The 20,626-nt window shown below is 43.1% G+C and overlaps 1 protein-coding gene across 36 annotated transcripts in view; it reads right to left on the bottom strand.

Moving 5' to 3' along the window:
• MAP4 (microtubule associated protein 4) overlaps positions 1-20,626 on the bottom strand; it is a 1,914,856-nt gene that overhangs the window by 641,693 nt on the left and 1,252,537 nt on the right. For all 36 annotated transcript variants that reach the window (XM_069210826.1, XM_069210834.1, XM_069210837.1 and 33 more), the window contains 2 exons: positions 7,351-7,479; positions 2,622-6,269 (listed from right to left, as the gene is read on the bottom strand). In XM_069210826.1, coding sequence (XP_069066927.1) covers positions 2,622-6,269; positions 7,351-7,479 — 3,777 coding nt within the window. The remainder of the gene's footprint in view (positions 1-2,621; positions 6,270-7,350; positions 7,480-20,626) is intronic.

Here is a 20,626-nt window from a genome sequence, read left to right as displayed (position 1 = left end):
CATAAAGCAATCTTAAAACCAGGAACACATAAACGTCATGCTTGCAATTTAGCCACATCTTTGTTGCAGCATTTAGCGGACACTGGATTTTCTGCAGATGGGGCTGTGAGATGCCCAAACACCCAATAATAACGCATCTCGCTTGAGCCTTCAGTCGCAAACGTATAAGTGGATACTTTTCTTAATAGTCCTTTGATCGTCAAACCTCCATTACAGTCAGCACAAGTTCAACATCAATATCTGCACCCAAGTTCCTCTCCTTTGTGATGGGGTAGGAGAATCAGCCTTTACAGAGACAAGAAGGCTGCCACCTGAGATCCGTTTTGGTGGGTTGGTTTCAAAAACTTCTTGTTTATCTTAAAACCAGATGAACACCCATCATTGTTCTGGTGATGCTGATAACATTTTTGCACAAGAATTCGTTGTCACAGGTACAGCTCAAAAAGTGATCCCAACCATGTAAATCAGATGGTTAAAAGGGGCGCATATAAGTCATACAAATGTGATAGGTAAGTTCTGACAGATGCTATAATCTATGGGAGGCCATTGAAATGACCAAGACTAAAAGCAAGAAAACTGGTTCAGCATGCAAATTCCAAAGCCCCACATTATGAGGTCTACTAAGGCGGATTGTATAGTAAATTATGATAAACGCATTAGAGATCTGTTTTTTTCTCAACCTGTCAAAATTATCTGTTTCTGACCACTTTCTCAATATAAGCTTAGCCTCTTTCAAGTGATACTGAAGATTATCTGGTATTTAAAACATCGTACTGTGCACTCTGATCGCTAACATCGCTAACATTGATATGTTAAACAGCATTAGCATCTATTCTCTCACACTCTGCAACATCCCATGCTTATGCACCTTACACACACACACACTGCACACAACTGTTCCTGCTTAGGCAACAATTCACAATGTTATGTTCGTTGGGCACTGCAAGGGATGGGAAAGGGCTAAAAAATAAAAAAATAAAACCTACCAAAACATTACAGTATAAGTCTGGTGAAGAGGTTAAATGGAAGAATTGATGTTCCGTGGTTCTTTGTAGTGCAGTGCTTGCAATGTACAACAACCACTTTGTCATATCTTAGCAGAAAAACGACTGCTGCATGTGGGTTTGAAACCGGGAGGTAGAGCCCTCGGAGGGGGGGGTTGGGTGTGTGTAGCAAAATGGCATTTGAGGGTCCAAAAGGGCCAGTCTTGTAAACACCTACTTTCGTATATCACATGTGTGAGGGAAGTCGTCGGAGCTGTGTACCAAAGTTACTGGCTTCGACACAGAGAAGCACAATGATTATATACGTCTCAGCTGCTCCTGTTCGCACTATCAGCAAGTTGTGGGTTTCCCTAGATGATTTTTGTGATAAGTAATGTATACTGGAAATCTCTAGATGCCCTATCATGCTAAGATACCTTATATAAAAAGTAGTAGGAAGATAAATGTTTGAAGAGACATTCCCACTCGATACATAACCGATTAAAACTTAATGGACTTTCATTGTTTTCAGATCTGTTAAATGTTCAGTTTTACATTTTCTCACCAATGTATACATTTATACAATTTTATAATATATTTAAATGTACAACTTGCAAGTAGAAAAAAAGAATACTTATCCACACAGGAATAAAGCAACTAATTAGGCCAATTATGAAGCAAGAGGGTGGGAACAGGTTATTCCAGACGCTGCTGGACAGTCCTCTCTGAAATGCTAGCAAGATGATGCTAGAGTCAAATCTTGTGTCCACCTCTTAAGTGTGGAATTTCTTGCCAACGTACATTTTTCTATGGATCACTGTTTTATTAGAACGAGGGAAGCCTGCTAACGTCAGATTTGCTCCTTATTACATCAATCCTCTTCCCGATAAGCATGTAGACGCAAAGTCAGTGCCAGAGTTGCTTTGCGTAAATTTCATCAGACAGCGGCTGGCTACCAGATGCAAACCTTCTGATGTTCTACTTGACTCTTGCAGTTCTACTGAGTTGGTTAAAAGGGCAAACTAGTAGACTCGAATGATGAGATGTGACAGGACAGTGAACCCAAAGGTTTGATTTTTGCAACATTTGATTCCAGTGCAATACATCTTTTAAGTTACACAACGTTCATTAATATTACAAATAGTCCCACAGTATCAGAAGGTTATGGCAGGCATGTTAAGAGAGTTAGTGAATGCATCATGCAAAACACAGCAAGCCTCCACATCAAACAATCGTAGGGTTTAATTTGGTCCGATGCAGCTGCCGCAACAAATGGCCACAGTTCCTGGTTTAGGCGGGAAATTGGCTACTTGTTCCTGATAAAGGATAGTGGGGTGTACTATCCAAAGACCACGGTCATATATGCTGAATGATATATAGAAAAATTAAATGAGAAATATTTCACTTCTAAACTGAAACAGTCGGACCAAAGCAATATATCTCTCCCAAGTCGACAACTTAGTAGCACTGTGAAAGTGGCAGGTAACAGGAGGAAGAGCAAAACTGCCATGACATTTCCATTGGTGAATGACAGCATTAAAAGTTGCACGCTCATGCCCACACACCAACAAGCAGTAGCTAGTTCCAACACCCAAAGCAGTCAGTGTTATGGCTGCCAGCTCAATCCCAAGCACACACCTTTTTCTGGTCTTCGTTGACTTGTACTGCGATCCCTCGTCTGATTTGTGTTCATTGCATCATGGACTGAAGACCTTGGTTGCGGTGACAGAAGTCCTTGAGACTTTGTAGGTCTCATGTAACCTTTCATCGATTCTGGTCCTCTGACTGTTAGATCTGTTTTTATAGTTTTCTTCGCCTCTGCTTGGCCAGACTTGATAGGTTTTTCTAATCGAGACTTGAAGTGGGTATCCTCCATAGAAATTTCATCTTTCAGAGAGACTTCAGTTTTACTTGCTGCATCCTCTGGTGTGACTGTTTTTTGCTCGCAGTCACCTGCACTAACTTTATCCACAACTGGACTTTCCTGTGTTCCTTCGGCTGGAAGAGATATTCGGGGGGCCTCTGCACTATCGGTGTTACCATCACAAGAAAGAAAAGCTTCAAAAGCTGTATTCTTAACATCTTTCACCTCAAGAGACACACAGTGTTGTCCAGCTTTGTCTCTGAGTGCCAAAAAAGGAGGTTCAGCCAAAGACACATCTAAAATTGAATGTGACTTTGAGGATGGAAGCAAAGCAGCACTTACATCCAAGCTCACTGAAGACTTGGTTTTGGTGTCAATGTTAATAGGAGATGCTGTAATATCTTTAATTTCCAGTGTATCAATAACCCCAACTTCAAGAAGGCTTATGTTAACTTGTTCATCTAGCTGAGCGACATTGGGATGCATCTCTAAAGCTGCAGGACATTCTAAATAAGCAGAGCGCTCAAGAAAGCTGGTTTCATACGGCTTAATTTTGTCAGACAAAAACGGTTTGTCCTTATTCTCAAATACAGAAAGATCCCCAGGTTCATCTGCTTCACTATCAAAATTTACAGGGGTCTCTGAATGGAGACATTTGACCTTTTCATCTTCCTTGATTCTTTTTCCTTTAGTTTTGTCCTTGGTCAGCGCAATCATAGAATCTTTACCAGGGGGCTCAGTGCTTTCTACATTTTTTAAAGGCAAAGAGGCCATTGGACGACCTTTTTGAGTCTTTTCAACATGACTTTTATTTTTTGCTCTGTTGTTCGTACTAGAAATGTCAGAAAAATCTTCCTCAATATCCAAACTAGCTGCAAGCTGTATAAAGGTGCATGGTATCTCTTTTATTTCATCAGAGACACCAGCTCTGCATACATTCTGCACTTCGAGAACTGAAGGAAGGCTAGTTGCATCTTCCTTAAGGTTCAAAATATCTGTGTATTCTTCACTCTCGTGATCAAAAAGAGAGACTGCTGAAGAGGTGTCCTGCAACAAGGGCGTAGAGGTGCAGACAGGAACATTTGCTTTAGCCCCCAAGCTCAGTGAATGCTTAGAAGGAGTAACCATACCTTCACTGCTTTTGTGAGGAACACTATTATCTTTAGTTATCTCCTCTCCTTGAGCTACAATTGAAGTCTTAGCACCTTTACTGTCACCATTACGTGATCTCTTTAAAGATCCACGCCCGGACTTCTTCTTACCTATCAAACTTGGTTCTTTCACTGTAACTTCTGTTGAGGACACTGAGGAAGCACCACCAATTTGTAAATCAGTTGACACTAGAGCCAAATCTCCTTCACTTTCAATAGTTGCAACAGGTTCTGAGGACACTAGAGCTGCGTCTTTCCTGATCCCTACACACAGTGTATGCTCTGAGGATACTGGGCCAGGAGTCATTGCACTCTTGCCCTCTGCTAAAACAGGAAGTTTTGATAAGACTGCCTCCATCATATTAGCCTTGCTTTCATCATGCACTACAGATTCTGAGGAGGCCTGCAATGTGATTGTGCCTTCTGCAATCACTTTATATTCAGAGGAGACCTCCATTGAAGTGGAATCTGGGAAGGGGTATATATTTATATTTACCATATCTATCTTGTTCTCTAAAGTTGGTGTTGCTTCAGCGAGAGCCTGTTTATGAACTGCAACGTCTTTAATCTCTGCACACAAATCCGGCTCAGAGGATAACAGCATGATGCTCTCACTTTCCACACTTTGAAAAGGCACGGTAGGCTCAAATGAGGGCTTTGTTTGAACCGTATCCTCTTTACTCTCTGTAGGCCCCGCAAACACCTCCACCTCATCCAGATCAGTTCTAATGTCTACAGGCACATTCGGCTTGCTGGAGAGAATGCCAAATTTCCTATGTTTAGCCTCAAAGCACCCAACATCAGTTTTGTTGTTCAGAGAAACAGCACTGTGAATGTTTTCTTCTATTTCAACAAGCTCTCCACAGGAAAGAAGATTTTGGTCTTTCTTGGTCTGAAGATGATCTGAAGAAATATTTTGCAACAAACCACTCTTATCAGCACATTCAGAAACTTTGTAGTTTTCATTAAGTGGCATTACAGAGGAGGCCTGACCCTTCCCACCAGCAATCTTACTTTCAAACACATCCTGGCTATCCAAAGACGAATGTCCAACTTTCTTTTTTCTATCACAATTACGAGATTTTTTCAGTTTAGCACTCTGCTGTGGTCCAACACAATCTTGTACTCTGGAGTTATCTTTCGCATACTCTGTATTGAAATCTGGATAGCTGGACTTAACTTTCTTGCTTTCATGGCCAATACTGGTTTCTGTTAAGTTATCTTTTGTTAGTACAACCGGAAATACTGCCATATTGGATTGGTTTTCTAAACGTGATGGTTGCTTCACCAATAGAACTTCAACGTTTTGAAACTCTTCATATGGAGGCTGTGTACGTTTTTTCTCTTCCAGCGTTTTATTGCCAAATTGTGCTGTGTCTTCCCGCTGAACATTGCTATCAAGGAAGCTTGCAACATCGGTTTTACAGTCCAAGTGAGTTCCAAGTTCTTTGCTTTTACCCTCTGGAAAGATAGCCTTTAACTCTGAATGTTTTTTATTTTTATTTTTAAGCCCAGCTCCTTTTGGTGTGGTTTGAATCTTTGGATCCTCAATCTTTGTCATCTCTGTCCTGTTCTCTAATAAATTAATTGGTAATAAACTGAGTTTGCCTTGAGTCTGCGAAAGTAATCTGTCTTCCATTTGTTCTCCCTTTACAAACTGTTCAGCTTCTCTTGAACTTGGAGCAGCCAACAACACTTCATTAGTCTGAATTATTTGTGGTACTGGGTTACGATTGTGTTTCTCGTCTGACACACCAACAGAGTCTGCACCAGGGCTGGTCTGTCTGATGACCTTTGTGGGCTCTTTGACAGCATATCCTCTTAATGACGTGCGTCCTTCAAGATTTTCGATTGGCTGGTCAGACTGGATATCAGATTTCAGCATTTCAGCTGCAGATGAAGTGACATATGAAAATTCAGTGCCTGCATCATTACCAGGAAACACCTCTGCTGCTCTTGCCTGCAAGGTCTTTTTTTGTTTTGGTTTCTTCTTTTTCTTTTTTATCATGGCTGGTGCACCTTCCGGAGTCCACTCATCTTGAGCAGCTTCGCTTTTAGTGTCCATAAGTTCAGCTGCCTTTTTATGAAGGGCTTTAGTACGAGAAGCCGTTCTAGTGTTAGATCGAGGCTCTGATGCCAGAGGTGACTCAATGGGCTTTGACTGCAAAAGATCAGCTGGATGTTTGTCTTTGATATTTGCAACAGGCACTGCTACAGGTTTCGCTTGGTCATACCCTTGTTCACTTGGTATGGAAACCTGCTTTAAGGAGGCTGCAGATACAACAGGAACACATGAGGTTTGCTCAAACTCTATAACCAATACAAGTTAGTCTAACACCTTCATTTCTAAATGTGAAATGTATTTATTTAGCCACTAGTATAACATTGGTTACATTAATCTATTCAATAACTGCTTAAATGTCCACATCTAGGTTAGCAATGTCAACAGGGTGGACAAACTGAGAAATCATAAAACAGATTCTGTCATTGATAAAATGAAATTAAAGAAACTGCCCTAATCATTAAAAAACAGGAATGTCAAACTTTTTAAAGTCTGATCTAATGCATTTGTATACAATTACAAATTCATTATAGAAAATTATGTACACTCCCGTATACCACAGACGAAATATTTTAGCTTCAATATGCTTAATTTAAAATCATTTTCTAAAGATTGTATATGCTTTTACTAATAAGGTATGTTTGCCTTGAATTATTTTTGATGCATGAACTTGAATGTGCATTTTTGTCATCACCATCACTGAGTTTAGAGTAGGAGAAAGTAAATGAAGCTAAGGCAGAGGCTGAGCCACATCCAAACAAGATCAAAGAGCACCATGTAAGAAATTAAAACTTCTGCCAATAAAGCTTGTAAATGAGGAATGAAAAGGAAGGGTAAGTGCAAGATTGTTCAACATTAACAAAAGTTAAAGAAACATGATGTTACACTTTTCCTGAAAACGTTGAGGAAAATATTTAACAAACGTTTATAAGGAACAAGGAGATACATGGCACAGGCTCAGAATCCCTCAAATGAGAACATATTAGCTGTTTTTGCTGCCTGAGTTTCAATGCAGAGCTCAGATCTTATATCAGCATTTCAGAAGCTAGGTGAGGTGACACGAACATTAATGAGGAGCTACTAGTATTTGCAGACAGCAGTCAGTGTAAATACAAGACTATAAAAATGTGAAAACGTGGTATTGGCTATGGAGTTGGTGAAATATATTTCTCGCAACAGTAAGATGTCTTCTACAAAGCATCAGCCAATAGGATCATAATGTCATAACACAAGTAAAAATTGTACGAAAATGAAGAAAAATAAAATTGTAGTTACAGGACTGCCAGCTACCTGAAGTTTCAAGAACAGGCTCTTCTGTATGTTGATCAGAGGATTCAGATTTGTGGTCTTCCAACACTGATACAGTAGCAGGAGCTTGTGCTTCTGGAACGCTGGCTTTTAATTCATCTAGTATTCCATCTGGAAAATACAGCAAATGTATTCAATATTGAAAGGCTAATTGCACGGTTAAGGGCATGTACTCAAGCAGAAGCTTCTTCTGCAGGAAAATACTTAATATATACACATAAAGTAAATCATATAGAACTTAAACGTTTTGGGCAAGTTCTTTAGCTGTATTTATGGATTCTCCTTGGTCTCCCTCACATGCATCTTAGGTCACCTTTACTGCATTCGGGAGCCTCAGGATAATATGTTTAGGTCTCTTTTTGGAATAAAACACAATTGTTTGCTGCTTTTTTTTAAACAGCAAAGCAGCGGTCTTATGTCAATGATCAACTAAATTCCTGCACAGGAAAAGCTCAGGATAAACAAACACACCAATAACCAAGAAAAGGACCATTTTATGAATCCACATGTATCTGAAATAATTTGGCTAAAAACCCTTAACGTAAAAATACATTAGGCCTAGTAATTCTGGTTTGAAGCATACAAGAACGTACCTGTTGTTAATCAGGTTTACGTTTATTTATAAAGTATGGGCTTTCTTACAAATATTTTGTGGAATGGGAGCAAGACCATAAGTTGGCATTGCTCCAGTCCAGCGAAATTTGCAGGTCCTCACCTCTATTAAGAGTCCACTGAAGCAGTTGTTTACACTGGCTCCTCTGGCCCCATCAGTATAAACATGCTAGCCCATCTGTTAGGAGCTTCCAGGTCATGATGATAGTCGACCCGTTTACTTAGTGAGGGGCAACCATCACTAATTTGTCCTGCCTATGTCTGCAATGCAATAAATGTAAAATGGATCCCCACAAAGGGACAAAACTCCACAGGCACTGGGACCATTTGAAACGGGCAAACAATCTTCGACTTAGGGAGTTGCTTTTCTCAGTACAAAAAGGTCTAACAAGCAGGACCTTTAAAACATTGAGAAGGGAGTCACTGAGGCTCCTATCACAGCACAGAAAAAAGAAATTATATTCCTTTTTCACAAGTAGGTGTTTCTAACTATTAAGTCCTGCTGTGCATACAGACAACAGGTTGGGCACCAACCCCGACTCTTGATTAGTAAATCCTGGTAATAAAAAAATAAAAAAATAAAGAAGGACATACAAAATTTAAAAGCACACCAGTGTAAAAGTTGTGGATAGCTTAAGAAAAATAAAATTTCTAAATAATCCTAAAAAATTAGTTTATAATCTTACTCCTTCACAGCTGGTGGGGAATGCCTTCTTAATAGGCCGGACAGGAAACAAACCCCACTAAAAGATGCTATCAACTTTAAAAAAAGACCCAATGAAAGCACTCGGTCACGAAGCACAAACCCTATTCATACTCGAAGATCAACTGTGCCAGCCCAGGTCTTATATACGTTTCTGTCATTTATTCTACTGTGGTACTTGGTTTACAAATAGATGATTACCTGGGTGCTGTGGCGGAGTGAGAATAAAGGCTAAGAGTCCTAGAATCGTCAAACTATTTTTTAATTTACACTTACTTTGTCATCCTGCTCACTCTCCTTTCCAACTGGTTAAACACTTGAGTCCATAATACCAAATTGCAGGAGGGGCGAACAGGACATAACAGACGTAGGTTAAAGAAAAAAGGCTGCACAGAATGTCTGCTCAAAGACTGTATCTCTTCACGTAGATGCATGAGGTAAGCAATATTTACAAGAGGCGTGTGAAATAGTCTAAGTCTCTGTCGTACAAATCTCTGCAATGAGCACATGCCTACAGTTAGTCAGTCACCAATGATGCCTTAGCTGTTGTAGAAAGGTCGAGAAGTCTTGGAAAGCATTCTACCCCTCATCTAGAGGTCTTTGATTTGCAAAACACCATCCACCTGACAAATAGTGAGGCTTTGGTGCTTTGTTACATGGGGTAACAAAAACCCAAAGATGATGAAATTATTAATCCTGCCAATTACTATTTAGGAACCCTGTCCAGGTTGAGGAGCATTACTCAAGAGGTCTTGGTTGGAAAATCGAATTTTCTTCCTGGATTAGGTAACCGTCTGTCAAACAAATGTAGGCACAAGATTACTGTTCTGAGTACCACTTTATCATTATGAGAAACAAAAGATCTTCTTGTGAAGAGACAGCCTGAAGTTCACCAATCCTTCTTGCTGATATAACTGTGATGAAAGTAATTATGACTGCAAGTATTTCCATTTCCAAAGGGGTTCCAATATACCATGATTTCACAGATTTGATGGCTTGTTCATTAAGAGGGTAAGCTCTAAATTGAGGCTCCAATGCAATTCCTTTTCCTGAGGCAGTAAGTGTTCAATGGGTTGAGTAGGTTGTGATTACTGTCACTTGCCCCTTAAGTCTCAGTGTATAGAAAAACAAGTAACTTACCATCTGTAACACCTTATCTAGGAGAGACTATCGACCTGCAGATTCTTTACTTTAGAATATTCCCCAAGTGTCAGACTGGATCTAGAAAAGTTTGAGTAGTCCCATTGTGCGCAAGTAGATGGCACTGTTGGTGTTGTGACATGAATGGTGCCTATATAATTGACACCCTAGTGTGCCGACCTAAGTTTGAGTCTATTTTTCCATGCCAGAAGCGCAGAGCCATATCGAGGTGGTGTGACTTGTTTGTCAAAGTGAGGTCTTGAAGGATCTCTTGGTGATGAAATGTACTGTTCGCAGAACGAGGAGGATGGGAAGATCAGTGGGTAATCTGCTGCTAGAAAGATTTTCTGCTAGTTACGGCATTACCAAAGGGTAAGTAACTTGTTCATCTGGTAGAAATTTCTAGCTGCAGATTCCTTACCTTAGAATAGATACCAAAGTAGTCTCTCCACAGAGGCGTGTCAGCGAATCTGTTGAAACAAAAAAGTCTTGAAGGACTGAACTTGTGAAGAGCTCATAATAGCAAACCTGGCAAATACGTGCAGAAATGCCCACATAACTGCCTGACAAATGCTCTGGACTGGGACCTCTCAAGCTAGTGCGGCTGGTTGAAGCTTTGGCTCTGATAGAGTGAGCGTGCAAGCCCTTAGAAGTTGACTTCTTGGCCATTGTGTAGCAGATGTTAATACAGTGGATAATTCACCTAGAGTTGGTTCTCCTATGAATTGTGTTTCCTTCTCACCCACAAATCCCATAGAGTTGATCATCCACCTGAAAATCTCTGTAAAATCAATGTAGAATGACAAAGCTCTTTTTGGATCCAGTTGGTGGAGTCTCTCCTCCTCCTTGGTAGGATGAGGAGTGCAAAGAAAGTAGGCAGAGTGATGATTTGCCTAACGTGAAAAAGTGTTACCACCTTAGGTAAGGAGGAAGCACAGGTCCTAAGGACCAGCTTGTCTGGGGAAAAAAGGTAGTATCATTGGGGGTGAGGGAGTGCTGTGACAGAAAGAAACTGAAATTCACTAAACCTACTGGAAGATGTTATGGTCACAAGGAAGATTGTTTTGATGGTAAGCAGTCTCAGATGGCAGACGTGCAATGGCTCAAAGGGTGAACACATTAAAAAAGTGAGAATTAACTTAAGATCCCATTAGGACATAAGGAAAGGTGTAGGGGGGAAACATGTGCTGCAAATCTTTCAGAATACAGTCACAACGGGTGAATTGAACAGGTAAGGTGAATTTGGCATTGGTAAGAAAGCCAAGACGGCTGAAAGATACCTTTTAACTGTATCATAAGCAAGGCCCTGCAGGGCAAGATCAATGGACTTGGCAGCCCACAAAGCTACAGACTGGTCCCATCGGCTGGTGTTTTTGCTGAGACACACCTGGCTGCCAGAATGACATCACATTTATGGAGAAGGTTAAAGACTCAACTGTTGCCATTCAATTTACATGCATGTAGATGGAGTGTGCAGGTTCAGGTGCACGACCCAGCCCTGTTGCTGCTACAGAAGATCCTCTCAAAGGGGCAGCCTGATCAAAAGTCAGCTGCTCATGCTCAGGAATTCTGGAAACCAGACTCTCCTTGCCCAATCTGGGGACACTAAGAAGAATTGGGCCCGGTCATTCTTTATCTTCTTGAGAACTCTGGACAGGAGTGGTATTGGCAGAAAGGCATGTAGGAATCCTGAGCTTCACTTGGGGTGAAATGTGTCTCAGAGTGAGAGCCGCATTCGAAAGCGCAGACATGCTGACATTGCGTGTTCCAGATTGCGGCAAATAGACCTAACCAAGGTTCTCCTAAGTCGATGAAACACTGCATCACATCTGGTTGGAGACGCTAATCACAGTCTGCAAGGCATCAATGGCTGAGTTTGTGTGCTATGGCATTTAGAGAGCCCGCCAGATGTTAAACCCCCAGGAAAATATCCTGAACTCAGATCCCACTGCAGAGCCCGCATATGCCAACAGGCATGTTTTACCAGAAGGATACAAGAGGCCAGGAGAACCAACATCCTCAAAGTCTGTCACATTGAAATTCAGGATAGAGGCTGAAACATCGGAATCATAGCATGAATCTCCTGCACGCACCATTCCAGAGGACAAGCCCGACACTGCCCTTTATCCAGAACAGCTCGGACGAAAGGTGGGAGACTACTAGCTTGGGCGAGTCCGCCTTCAGCCAGTTGTCAAGGTAAGGGAAGACTGGAAACCCTGACCTCCGCAGATGTGCTGCAACCACCGCCATTATGTTGGTGAACATCCAAGGAGTGCAGGATAAGGCCAAAGGGAAGAACAGCAAATTGAATGCTTGAGGCCCACCAGAAACCACAGGTAATGCCTGTGGGCAGGCAGAACAGGGATATGGGAATAGGCATCCTGCAAATCCAATGCTACCATCCTGTATCCAGGATTGAGGGCAGACAGAACCTGAGCCAGAGTGAGCATCTTGAATTCATCCTTTCTGAGTGAATAACTTGAGCGGGTATAGCAACCACAACCTACTTCTTATGCCAGCACCCTCTGTATGGCTCCCTTGGCCAAAAGGGCCAGCACTTCCTATCACAAGAGCCAAAGGTGTCCCTCTGTTAGGGTCCCTTGGGACGGTAACAAAAGTGTCAGAGACTGTTGGAAAGATAGGGTGTAACCCTCGTTGTACAATCTGAAGCACCCATTTCTCGGATGTTATCTTCCACCACTGGACCGGTGCATTTCAACTGCCATTTTCACCGCACCAGGTCACTTATAAGTCACCTATATATCTAACCTTCAGACCCTGAAGGCTAGGTGCATAGTAACTGTGTCTGAGGGCACCCCTGCACTAGCAGAGGTGCCCCCATGTCGTCCAGGCCCATTTTCTCAGACTTTGTGAGTGGGGACGCCTTTATAAGTGCGCACTACATATAGGTCAATACATATACGTCCCTACTACCCTTGAAAAGTTCAAGAGACAAATCCACTTTGTTGCCAAAAAGGCCAGTGCTATGTGTATAAGGAATGCATTGACAGCCCCTGAAAAGCCAGTTGTCCTCAGTCAAGTGTGACACTGATGCGCCGGCGTGGAAGCAATGGCTCTGCCCAGCAAGTCAGTTGTATCCAATCCATATTTGTTTGTGAACTTTGCTGCATCTCTCAGTTTGTAATAGCTCTGAAACAGAATGACACAGGCCTCCTCTTTTATCCCCATACAGTATGGGAACAGCAGCCCAATATACACGCAGTGCTCACTGACTGCAGTGCAAGGCTGGTAGAAGAGAAAATCCTTTTTCCAAACGTATCCATCTTCTTGGATTCTATATATGATGATGAGGTAAGTAACCTGCTGGAATTAATTTATTCATTTTGGCGATAGAGACCTGGACTACCAGGCTCTCATGGGTGGGTTGCTGGGAGAGGAAGGCTAGGTCCTGGGAGTGGGGCGATGGCAGCAGGTGATGGTCAGGTGCACAGGAGTGTCTGTGCAGGGCTTAGCCCAGGCCCCAAACAGGACATAAGGGAGTGCTTCATTATAGGGGAGTAGAGGGTCTGAGGGAGTTCACCCCGGGTGAAAGTACCTCTGTTGAGATGCTGGTCTTGACCTGTACTGTGGGCAGAATCAGGTCTAGAACCTCAGATGCCCTGTGAACCACCACTGCAAAGGAAACATCTTCATCTGTATCGTCCATGGGAGGAGAGAGGATGCCAGTGCCTGGTGGTGTTCAGACCACGGATGTCAGCCAGCTCCTCATACCAGTTGTTGTTGGACAACTCTTCTAAGGGGTTGGAATAGTCATAGGGATCCTGAGATCCTTTCCATTCATATTCCACAGAGGGCTCTTCAAGAAAATAGGGATCCATCTCTAGTTCAGCCCGTGTGGGCCTGACCGGCTCGGGTTCAGCTCTGTATCGGAGTTTGAAATCATGATGGGTCTGGCAGCGCCGAGAACGACCCCTGGAATGGTGCCCGGGGCAGGTCATGAAACCATGGCTGGGGTTAACGCAGATCCATCAACAGATCCTGAATGGCGCAGAGGGTGAATCAATAAAAATGAAAGCTCCCCTTGGGAATATCAATCAAACATACATGGATCTTCAAACCTATACACAACACTCCACAATCTTAGCAGATACAAATACGAACCACATCCACATTGAGTTTGCATCAAGTTTTAATCAAATTCAAAATTGAATGGTGAGAAGTTTTTGCCTTTGAGAGAATTGGAATTATGAAATATTGCAATAAGAAGGTATCCTGGGGATTACATTGAAAGAGTGGGTGATGTTATGAGACTGTAATTTGTGTACCAATGAGATATCGTATGCAGTAAGAAACTTTTTTATAAAATTGTAATGTACAGCGGAGTAATTGCTATTTATATATTTCTTATGCAGGTTTTAAAAAAAAAAAAAAAAATGTTTTTGTTGTATATTTTTGTGGGAGACTATGTATTTTTTTAAATTTTTGTCCTGAAGAAGGTGGCAATATATTACGAGATCCACCGAAACGCGTCAACGTATTTTGCCTATTCAGGATCAGTTATACTCTAATATGTTTGATGATTATTCCAGCGGAACACGACATATTACTATTCACGGTTATAGCAGAACAGCAACAAAGGAATAGATATACTGTGAGGAAGCCTCTTATAGCATGGTTATCCCCATTTTTGCCCTGTTTGTCAGTGTGTTTTTACTGTTGCACTGGGATCCTGCTAGTCAGGACCCCAGTGCTCATAGTTTGTGGCCTACATATCAGTATGTTTTACTGTTTTGTCAGGATGTTTGAGTGTGTCACTGGAGTCCTGCTAACCAGAACTCCAGTGCTTATGCTCTCTCTGTTCCAAATTTATACTTACTAACTGGTAACCCAGTATTCCATTCCAAATTGGCATACTGGACCCACCTTACAAGTCTCTCGTATATGGTACCTAGGTACCCAGGGCATTGGGGTTCCAGGAGCTCCTTATGGGCTTCTGCATTTCTTTTGCCACCCATAAGGAGCTCATACAAAGAATTCTTCAGGACTGCCATTGCAGACTGAGTGAAACAGTGTAAGCAATTTTCATAGCCATTTTCACTGAACCAGGTCACTTATAAGTCACCAATATATCTAACCTTCAGACCCTGAAGGCTAGGTGCATAGTACCTGTGCGTGAGGGCACCCTTGCACTAGCAGAAGTGTCCGCACGTCGTCCAGGCCCATTTTCCCAGACTTTGTGAGAGCGGGGACACCATTATAAGTGTACACTATATATAGGTGAATACATATATGTAGCTTCACACTGATGACTCCGAATATGGCCATGTGAGGTGTCCAGGAACTGGAAATTGTACCCCTAATCCGATTCTGGTATTGGGGAGGAGGGCACTTCCATGTACCATGGGGGCTCCACCATGGGCCCCCAGTACTGCCATACCCGTCTCCTGAGGTTTTCACTGCAGCCCCAGTTATTCTCATGTCACAGATAGGCTTCTGCCCCCCTGGGGCTTGAGCAGCTCAATCCCAGGAAGGCAGATCAAAGCATTTCATTTAGGAGATCGGTGTTACACCCTCTCCCTTTGGAAATAGGTGTTACAGGCATGGGAGGAGTATCCTCCCAGAGCCTCTGGAAGTGCTTTGAAGGGCACAGATGGTGCTCTCCTTGCATAATCCAGTCTACACTGGTTTAGGGACCCCCAGTCCCTTCGAGGGCATGAAACCGGACAAAGGAAAGGAGAATGACCACTCCCCTGCCCATCACCATCCCAGGGGTGGTGCCCAGAGCTCCTCCAGAGCATCCATGGGTTCTGCAATCTTGTTTTCAGGATGGTCAGGGAACTCTGGGAGCATCTGAGTGGCCAGTGCCAGCAGGTGACGCCAGAGACCCCTCCTGATAGGTCCATACCTTGTTAGGAGACCAATCCCCCTCCAAGGGCTCTTTAGGGTCTCTCCTGTGGGTGTTTCCTCAGATTCAGTTTTGCAAGATTCCAGCAGGACTCCTCTGCAACCTATGCTTCCTCTTCTACCATCGGATCAACTGCAGAAGTTCTCCAGGAACTCTACAACTGCAACAAAGTATCCAGGAAGGCTAGTGTGACCTGCAACTTCAGCTCCAGCCAGTAACTGCAACAGTTTCCATGTTGTGCATGCTCTGAGGACTGCTTGTCTTCATCCTGCACTAAAAGGACCGAAGGAATCTGCCATGGAGTGACAGTCACTTCCCTGCTTCAGCAGGCATCTTTCCGCAATGACAACCGGTACTCTGGGTCTCCTCTCCTGTCGAGGAGCATAATCCCTGGAACACAGGTAGTGGATTGAAGTGATCCCGACTGTCCAAAGGTCCAGCTGTTCAAATTTGGTGAAGGTAAGGGCTTGCCTCCCTGAGCCAGATAGAACCCCTGTGCGCTTCTCCAAGAAATCCTTTGTGCACGGCATAGCCCAGGTCTCCAGCACTCTATCCTGCAAAGCTCAGCTCTCTGAGTTGTTCTCCGGCGGCGTGGGATCCCTTTGTGCAGTGCTGCGACGACCACGATTTGCAACTCCTTTGTCCCCGTGTCTGTGGGTGCTGCCTGGTCTTCTGAGGGCTCTCTGAAGTGCTGAGAGCCCCCTCTGTCTCCTCTGTCCAAGTTGAGACCCCCGGGTCTCTCCTGGGCCCAGTTAACGCCTTTTCCCGCCAACCGCAGCATTTGCGTGAGCCAAGGCTTGTTGGCGGAATCCAACGACGAAAACCAGCCAGCATCTAATGACTCGACATGGGACATCTCTTGCACCAAGCAGGAACCCGCAGCTGTCTTCTCTAGTGTATTTCTGACTTTCTCTCCCAACCGGAGAATCCACTTTTGCACCTTCATCTGAGTTAGCAGGGGCTCCTATTCTTCCTGGACTCTTCCTCTGTTCTTGGACTTTGTCTCCTCTCTCTTCGCAGGGCGTCAGGTCCAGGAATCTATTGTTGGTGTCTTGTAGTCTTGCTTGGTGTTTGCATAATCCTTTACTACGACTCCTAGTGTGTTCTGAGGAAACTTGCTGTACTTTACTCCTGTTTTCCTGGGCTCTAGGGTGGGGTACTTTACTTACCTTTGGTGTTTTCTTACACTGCCAGTGCCCTTCTACACACTACTGTTGCCTAGGGGGGGGATCCAACTTTCACATTCCACTATTTTAGTATATGGGTTGTGTTGCCCCTTGGCCCATTCTAGCCTCTGGTGATTTTCACTATTTGCACTACTTTCTGACTGTTTATTTACCCAGTTTTAGTTACCAGTGTATGTTTTTAAGTTTAAAGATCCATGTATATTTGATTGGTTTTCCCAAGGAGAGTTTTAATTTTTACTCCTTGAAACGGTGCTCTGACCCCTTGGTTTGTGGAGTGCGTCTCCCTTGTCTGACCAGAGGGTGAATCAGGCAGCAGAAATCCAGAAGGAACCTCTTCTGAACCCTTGGGGCCAAAAGGTATTCCAGAGGGGTCTGCTCATCCAAAAATGAGGCACATGGCCTCAAAATTCACGAACTTTGCAGAGGGTGATCTGGGAAATTCAGGGAGGTGCCGAATGGACCCAGGGAAAGGACGAACCGGGAGTGGGGGAGCTGAACATGTGACGTTGTTCCTACTCCTTGGCCAATGAATCGGACTGGCAAGAAGTCAAATACAGCTTCAATTTCTTATACTGCCTATGGGACTTACCTGAAGAAGGGTTCATCCTGATAAATGGGACTGGAAAGGTGTGGAGCTGCATGGTCAGGAGCTTCATGTTGCAATTGAAGATGGTATTGCGATTCATCGTCCTGCCATCCCAGGCAGGCCTTGGAGTCGTGTTCCTGTTCCAGGCTCCACCGACACACCAAGTAGGGGTCTGTCACAGACATTCCCCTGACAGACATCACAAGGTTTGAAACAGTCAGTTCCTTGAGACACATTATCCAAAAAAAAGAGTGGGAAAAAGGCACAATGGTCAATGGAAGTCAACAAGAAGGTAGAAAAAACGGTTGAAAAGTGACTGACTGCGGTTGATCTGAATCCTTGCTAATGGCGCAGAAAAGAAGGAACACAGGCCAGCGTGCAGGGGTGGTGCCCACCTAGGTACCACGTACATCACTTCAGGTGCAGACATCTCCACACAGAATTGAACAACACCATCTACCAGCGCACAAGAAGACTACTAAAAGATTTCCAGTTCCAGTCTGGTGTCTGGGAAATATCATAAGGTAAGGAATCTGTGGTTATACGTCTATCATATTATACTATATTTAATTTGAATAATTAAGTTACTCCCTTTGGACACCTAACTTTACGGAGATAGTGAGGCTGAAGAGTTAAGGCTTATTCTAGGAGGGTAGTCCGATACAGTCGAAAGTTAGATTCTGCTTAACAGAGTAAGAAGCACACAAAAAACACAATGTTCAGATAGTGGTGTGACCTCTAGGAGCAATATGACTTATTAACAGATGAACACAAGCAGTTACCATGAATATATAAACACAAATCCAAATAGTGCTAGTACATTCTGGGTAGAGCTAAAACGAACTACTACTGCTCCTCCAGGCTCACATTTTTAGGGTCTCTGCTTCATTTTTCGTCCATAGCAGCTCTTCCTTGATGTGAGGTCCAAATAAGGAAGAACTAGAAAATAGAAGGTCGAGAATCTAAACCTGTGCATCAGGTTTAAGATAAGTAAGACATCTGTTTCAAGATAAGTGAGGCAAGAAAAATGGTGCAGGGTGGCAGTAATTAGACGTTGCCAACTAGGCTGAGTCAACTTCCGCACTAATTACTTGGTTCGAGCCCAGGCAGCCTTCTTGACCCACTTCTTCAAAATACTGTGCGATGACTTGGCGGTTATTTGGCAATTGAATTAAGACACTCTCTGATGCCTCAGCTATAATGGCCTAGGAGAGCAGTGATACTAGCAGTCTGCTGTGCTGTGGTAGTGGTCAGACATCTTCTTGCCTGCCTCATTTATCTTACTACACTAGCAGTCTGCTGTGCTGTGGTAGTGGTCAGATAACTTCTTGCCTGCCTCATTTATCTTACTACCCCTGTCGGGAGGTGCTGAAGATTCAAGGACTGATGTATGGCTCCTTACAGGCAATACAAGAGTTTAGTTTAAGGTCTGCTTTTAAGATGTATGGGTCCCGTAGAGATGGCCTGCATTTAAGCATATAAGGAGTTAGAGCTTTAACTGTGGCAGGAGTGATGAATGTTTATTCTGCCAACTCTAGAAATTCTGGCACTAGAGGTCATGGTGAAACTCAGGCTTGGTCAGGTTCACTGTTGTTTTAGGTGTCTCCAAGGGTATGTTCAATTTAAAGTTGAACAGCAGGGAGGTGATAATGTCTCCCACCAGGGAAACTCTGAAAGGTGAACCCACAGGGTATGTAGAAGTGAAGGAAAATCCTGAGTCCCCATCATGACCGCAAAAGAGATGTTGACGGCGAAAGAGATCTGACTCAAAGCTTTTCGAGACTACAAGGAGTACCTGAATCAAGCAAGGGGAATTGAGTCATTTGAAGTGGAACAATGGCCAGCGAAGATGTTCTCGGGACAGAGGTAACTTTCATATATTCAACATGGAAGTATGCCATTATACCTTCTTGGGTTGAGGAGAGAATCAGAGGGTGCATTGAAGTTTGCAATGTATTCTGTACAGGAAGGGCAAACCTTGGAGATCCCAAAGATTGTGAGTTTCATTCCACAGCCTCAATCTCTTTCATGGGTGTTAAATCCTGTTCTGGTAATAAAGTCAATCTCGATTTGGTTAACATTGGACAGTGTCCAAATGGCATTTGCACAAATGGAATGTGGTACAGTGACATCAAGTGAACTCACAGAGAATGGGGCACTGCTGTATGCCTAGGATGCTTCAGCAAAAGCCTGCTAGATCGGTGCCAAAAAAAGTACTTTAATGTAAGTCAGGGCTCGACAGCCAACATATAGGGTCTGCACCTTTTGCTGATCTTGAAACATTTGACGTTGACTGAGATAGAGGGTGACGGGAAGGTTAATGTTGCCATCTCCTTTTTTTGCCTTTTTCAGACCTCCTCTTCCCGGAACTCCCCCCCTTTAAGATTCTTCAGGTGTTGTAGACATTGCCTCAGTAGAAACTGAGTGTTCCATGGAAAGCTTTTCTGCTTTTTCATTCTGATCTTCTATTTTCCAAAGAGGTCTGATGCCCTTGCTGTCTGTATGGATATTTTCTACAAGACTCATGTTCCTTCAAGGAATCAGAGGATGGTAAGAACACCACACAAACATGGCATGGGTTTGTGGCAGCCTTTTTCCTTCCACGCCACGGGCTCTTAACAAATAAAGAAGGCATTCTGATGGGGAAAAACAATGTAAAACATGTACCAAAATAGGTTATGTGGCTTACTAGCTGTTAATGATATCAAGAAAAAGCTAAAAGGATGAATACTGCGAGAAGATCTTCAGAAAAAAATACAATTGGTGAAAACACAAAGTATGTTCAGGTTCCCATACACACATGCTGGAAAAAAACAGGCAGTGGAAGCCCCTGAAATCTTAAAGGGACATGGAGCTTTTTAACTATTATCATGTAAGCCTTTGAAGTTACACCTTTCCTCATTACTAAGACATGCAGGCAACTGCTTGCGTTCTAGGTGCTGCAACGTAGTTTTGAAAAGATGCATTTGACACTACATACAATCTAAAAAAAAAAAAAAAAAAACTTGCATGTGATTGGCTTTTGAAAGATGCTCCTGAAAATAAGGACATGTAGTGTCTTCACTCTCCTTATTCATAAACAGGTATGTATTGATATGAAATGTTCCACAGTACAGCACGTCTGTTGGGAAACACTAATTTGTACCTGAGCATAGCACCACCCT

Source organism: Pleurodeles waltl, chromosome 10 (assembly GCF_031143425.1).
Source record: "Pleurodeles waltl isolate 20211129_DDA chromosome 10, aPleWal1.hap1.20221129, whole genome shotgun sequence".
In the NCBI taxonomy this organism is placed as follows: domain Eukaryota; kingdom Metazoa; phylum Chordata; class Amphibia; order Caudata; family Salamandridae; genus Pleurodeles; species Pleurodeles waltl.
This window is presented reverse-complemented; position numbering and strand designations above follow the sequence as displayed.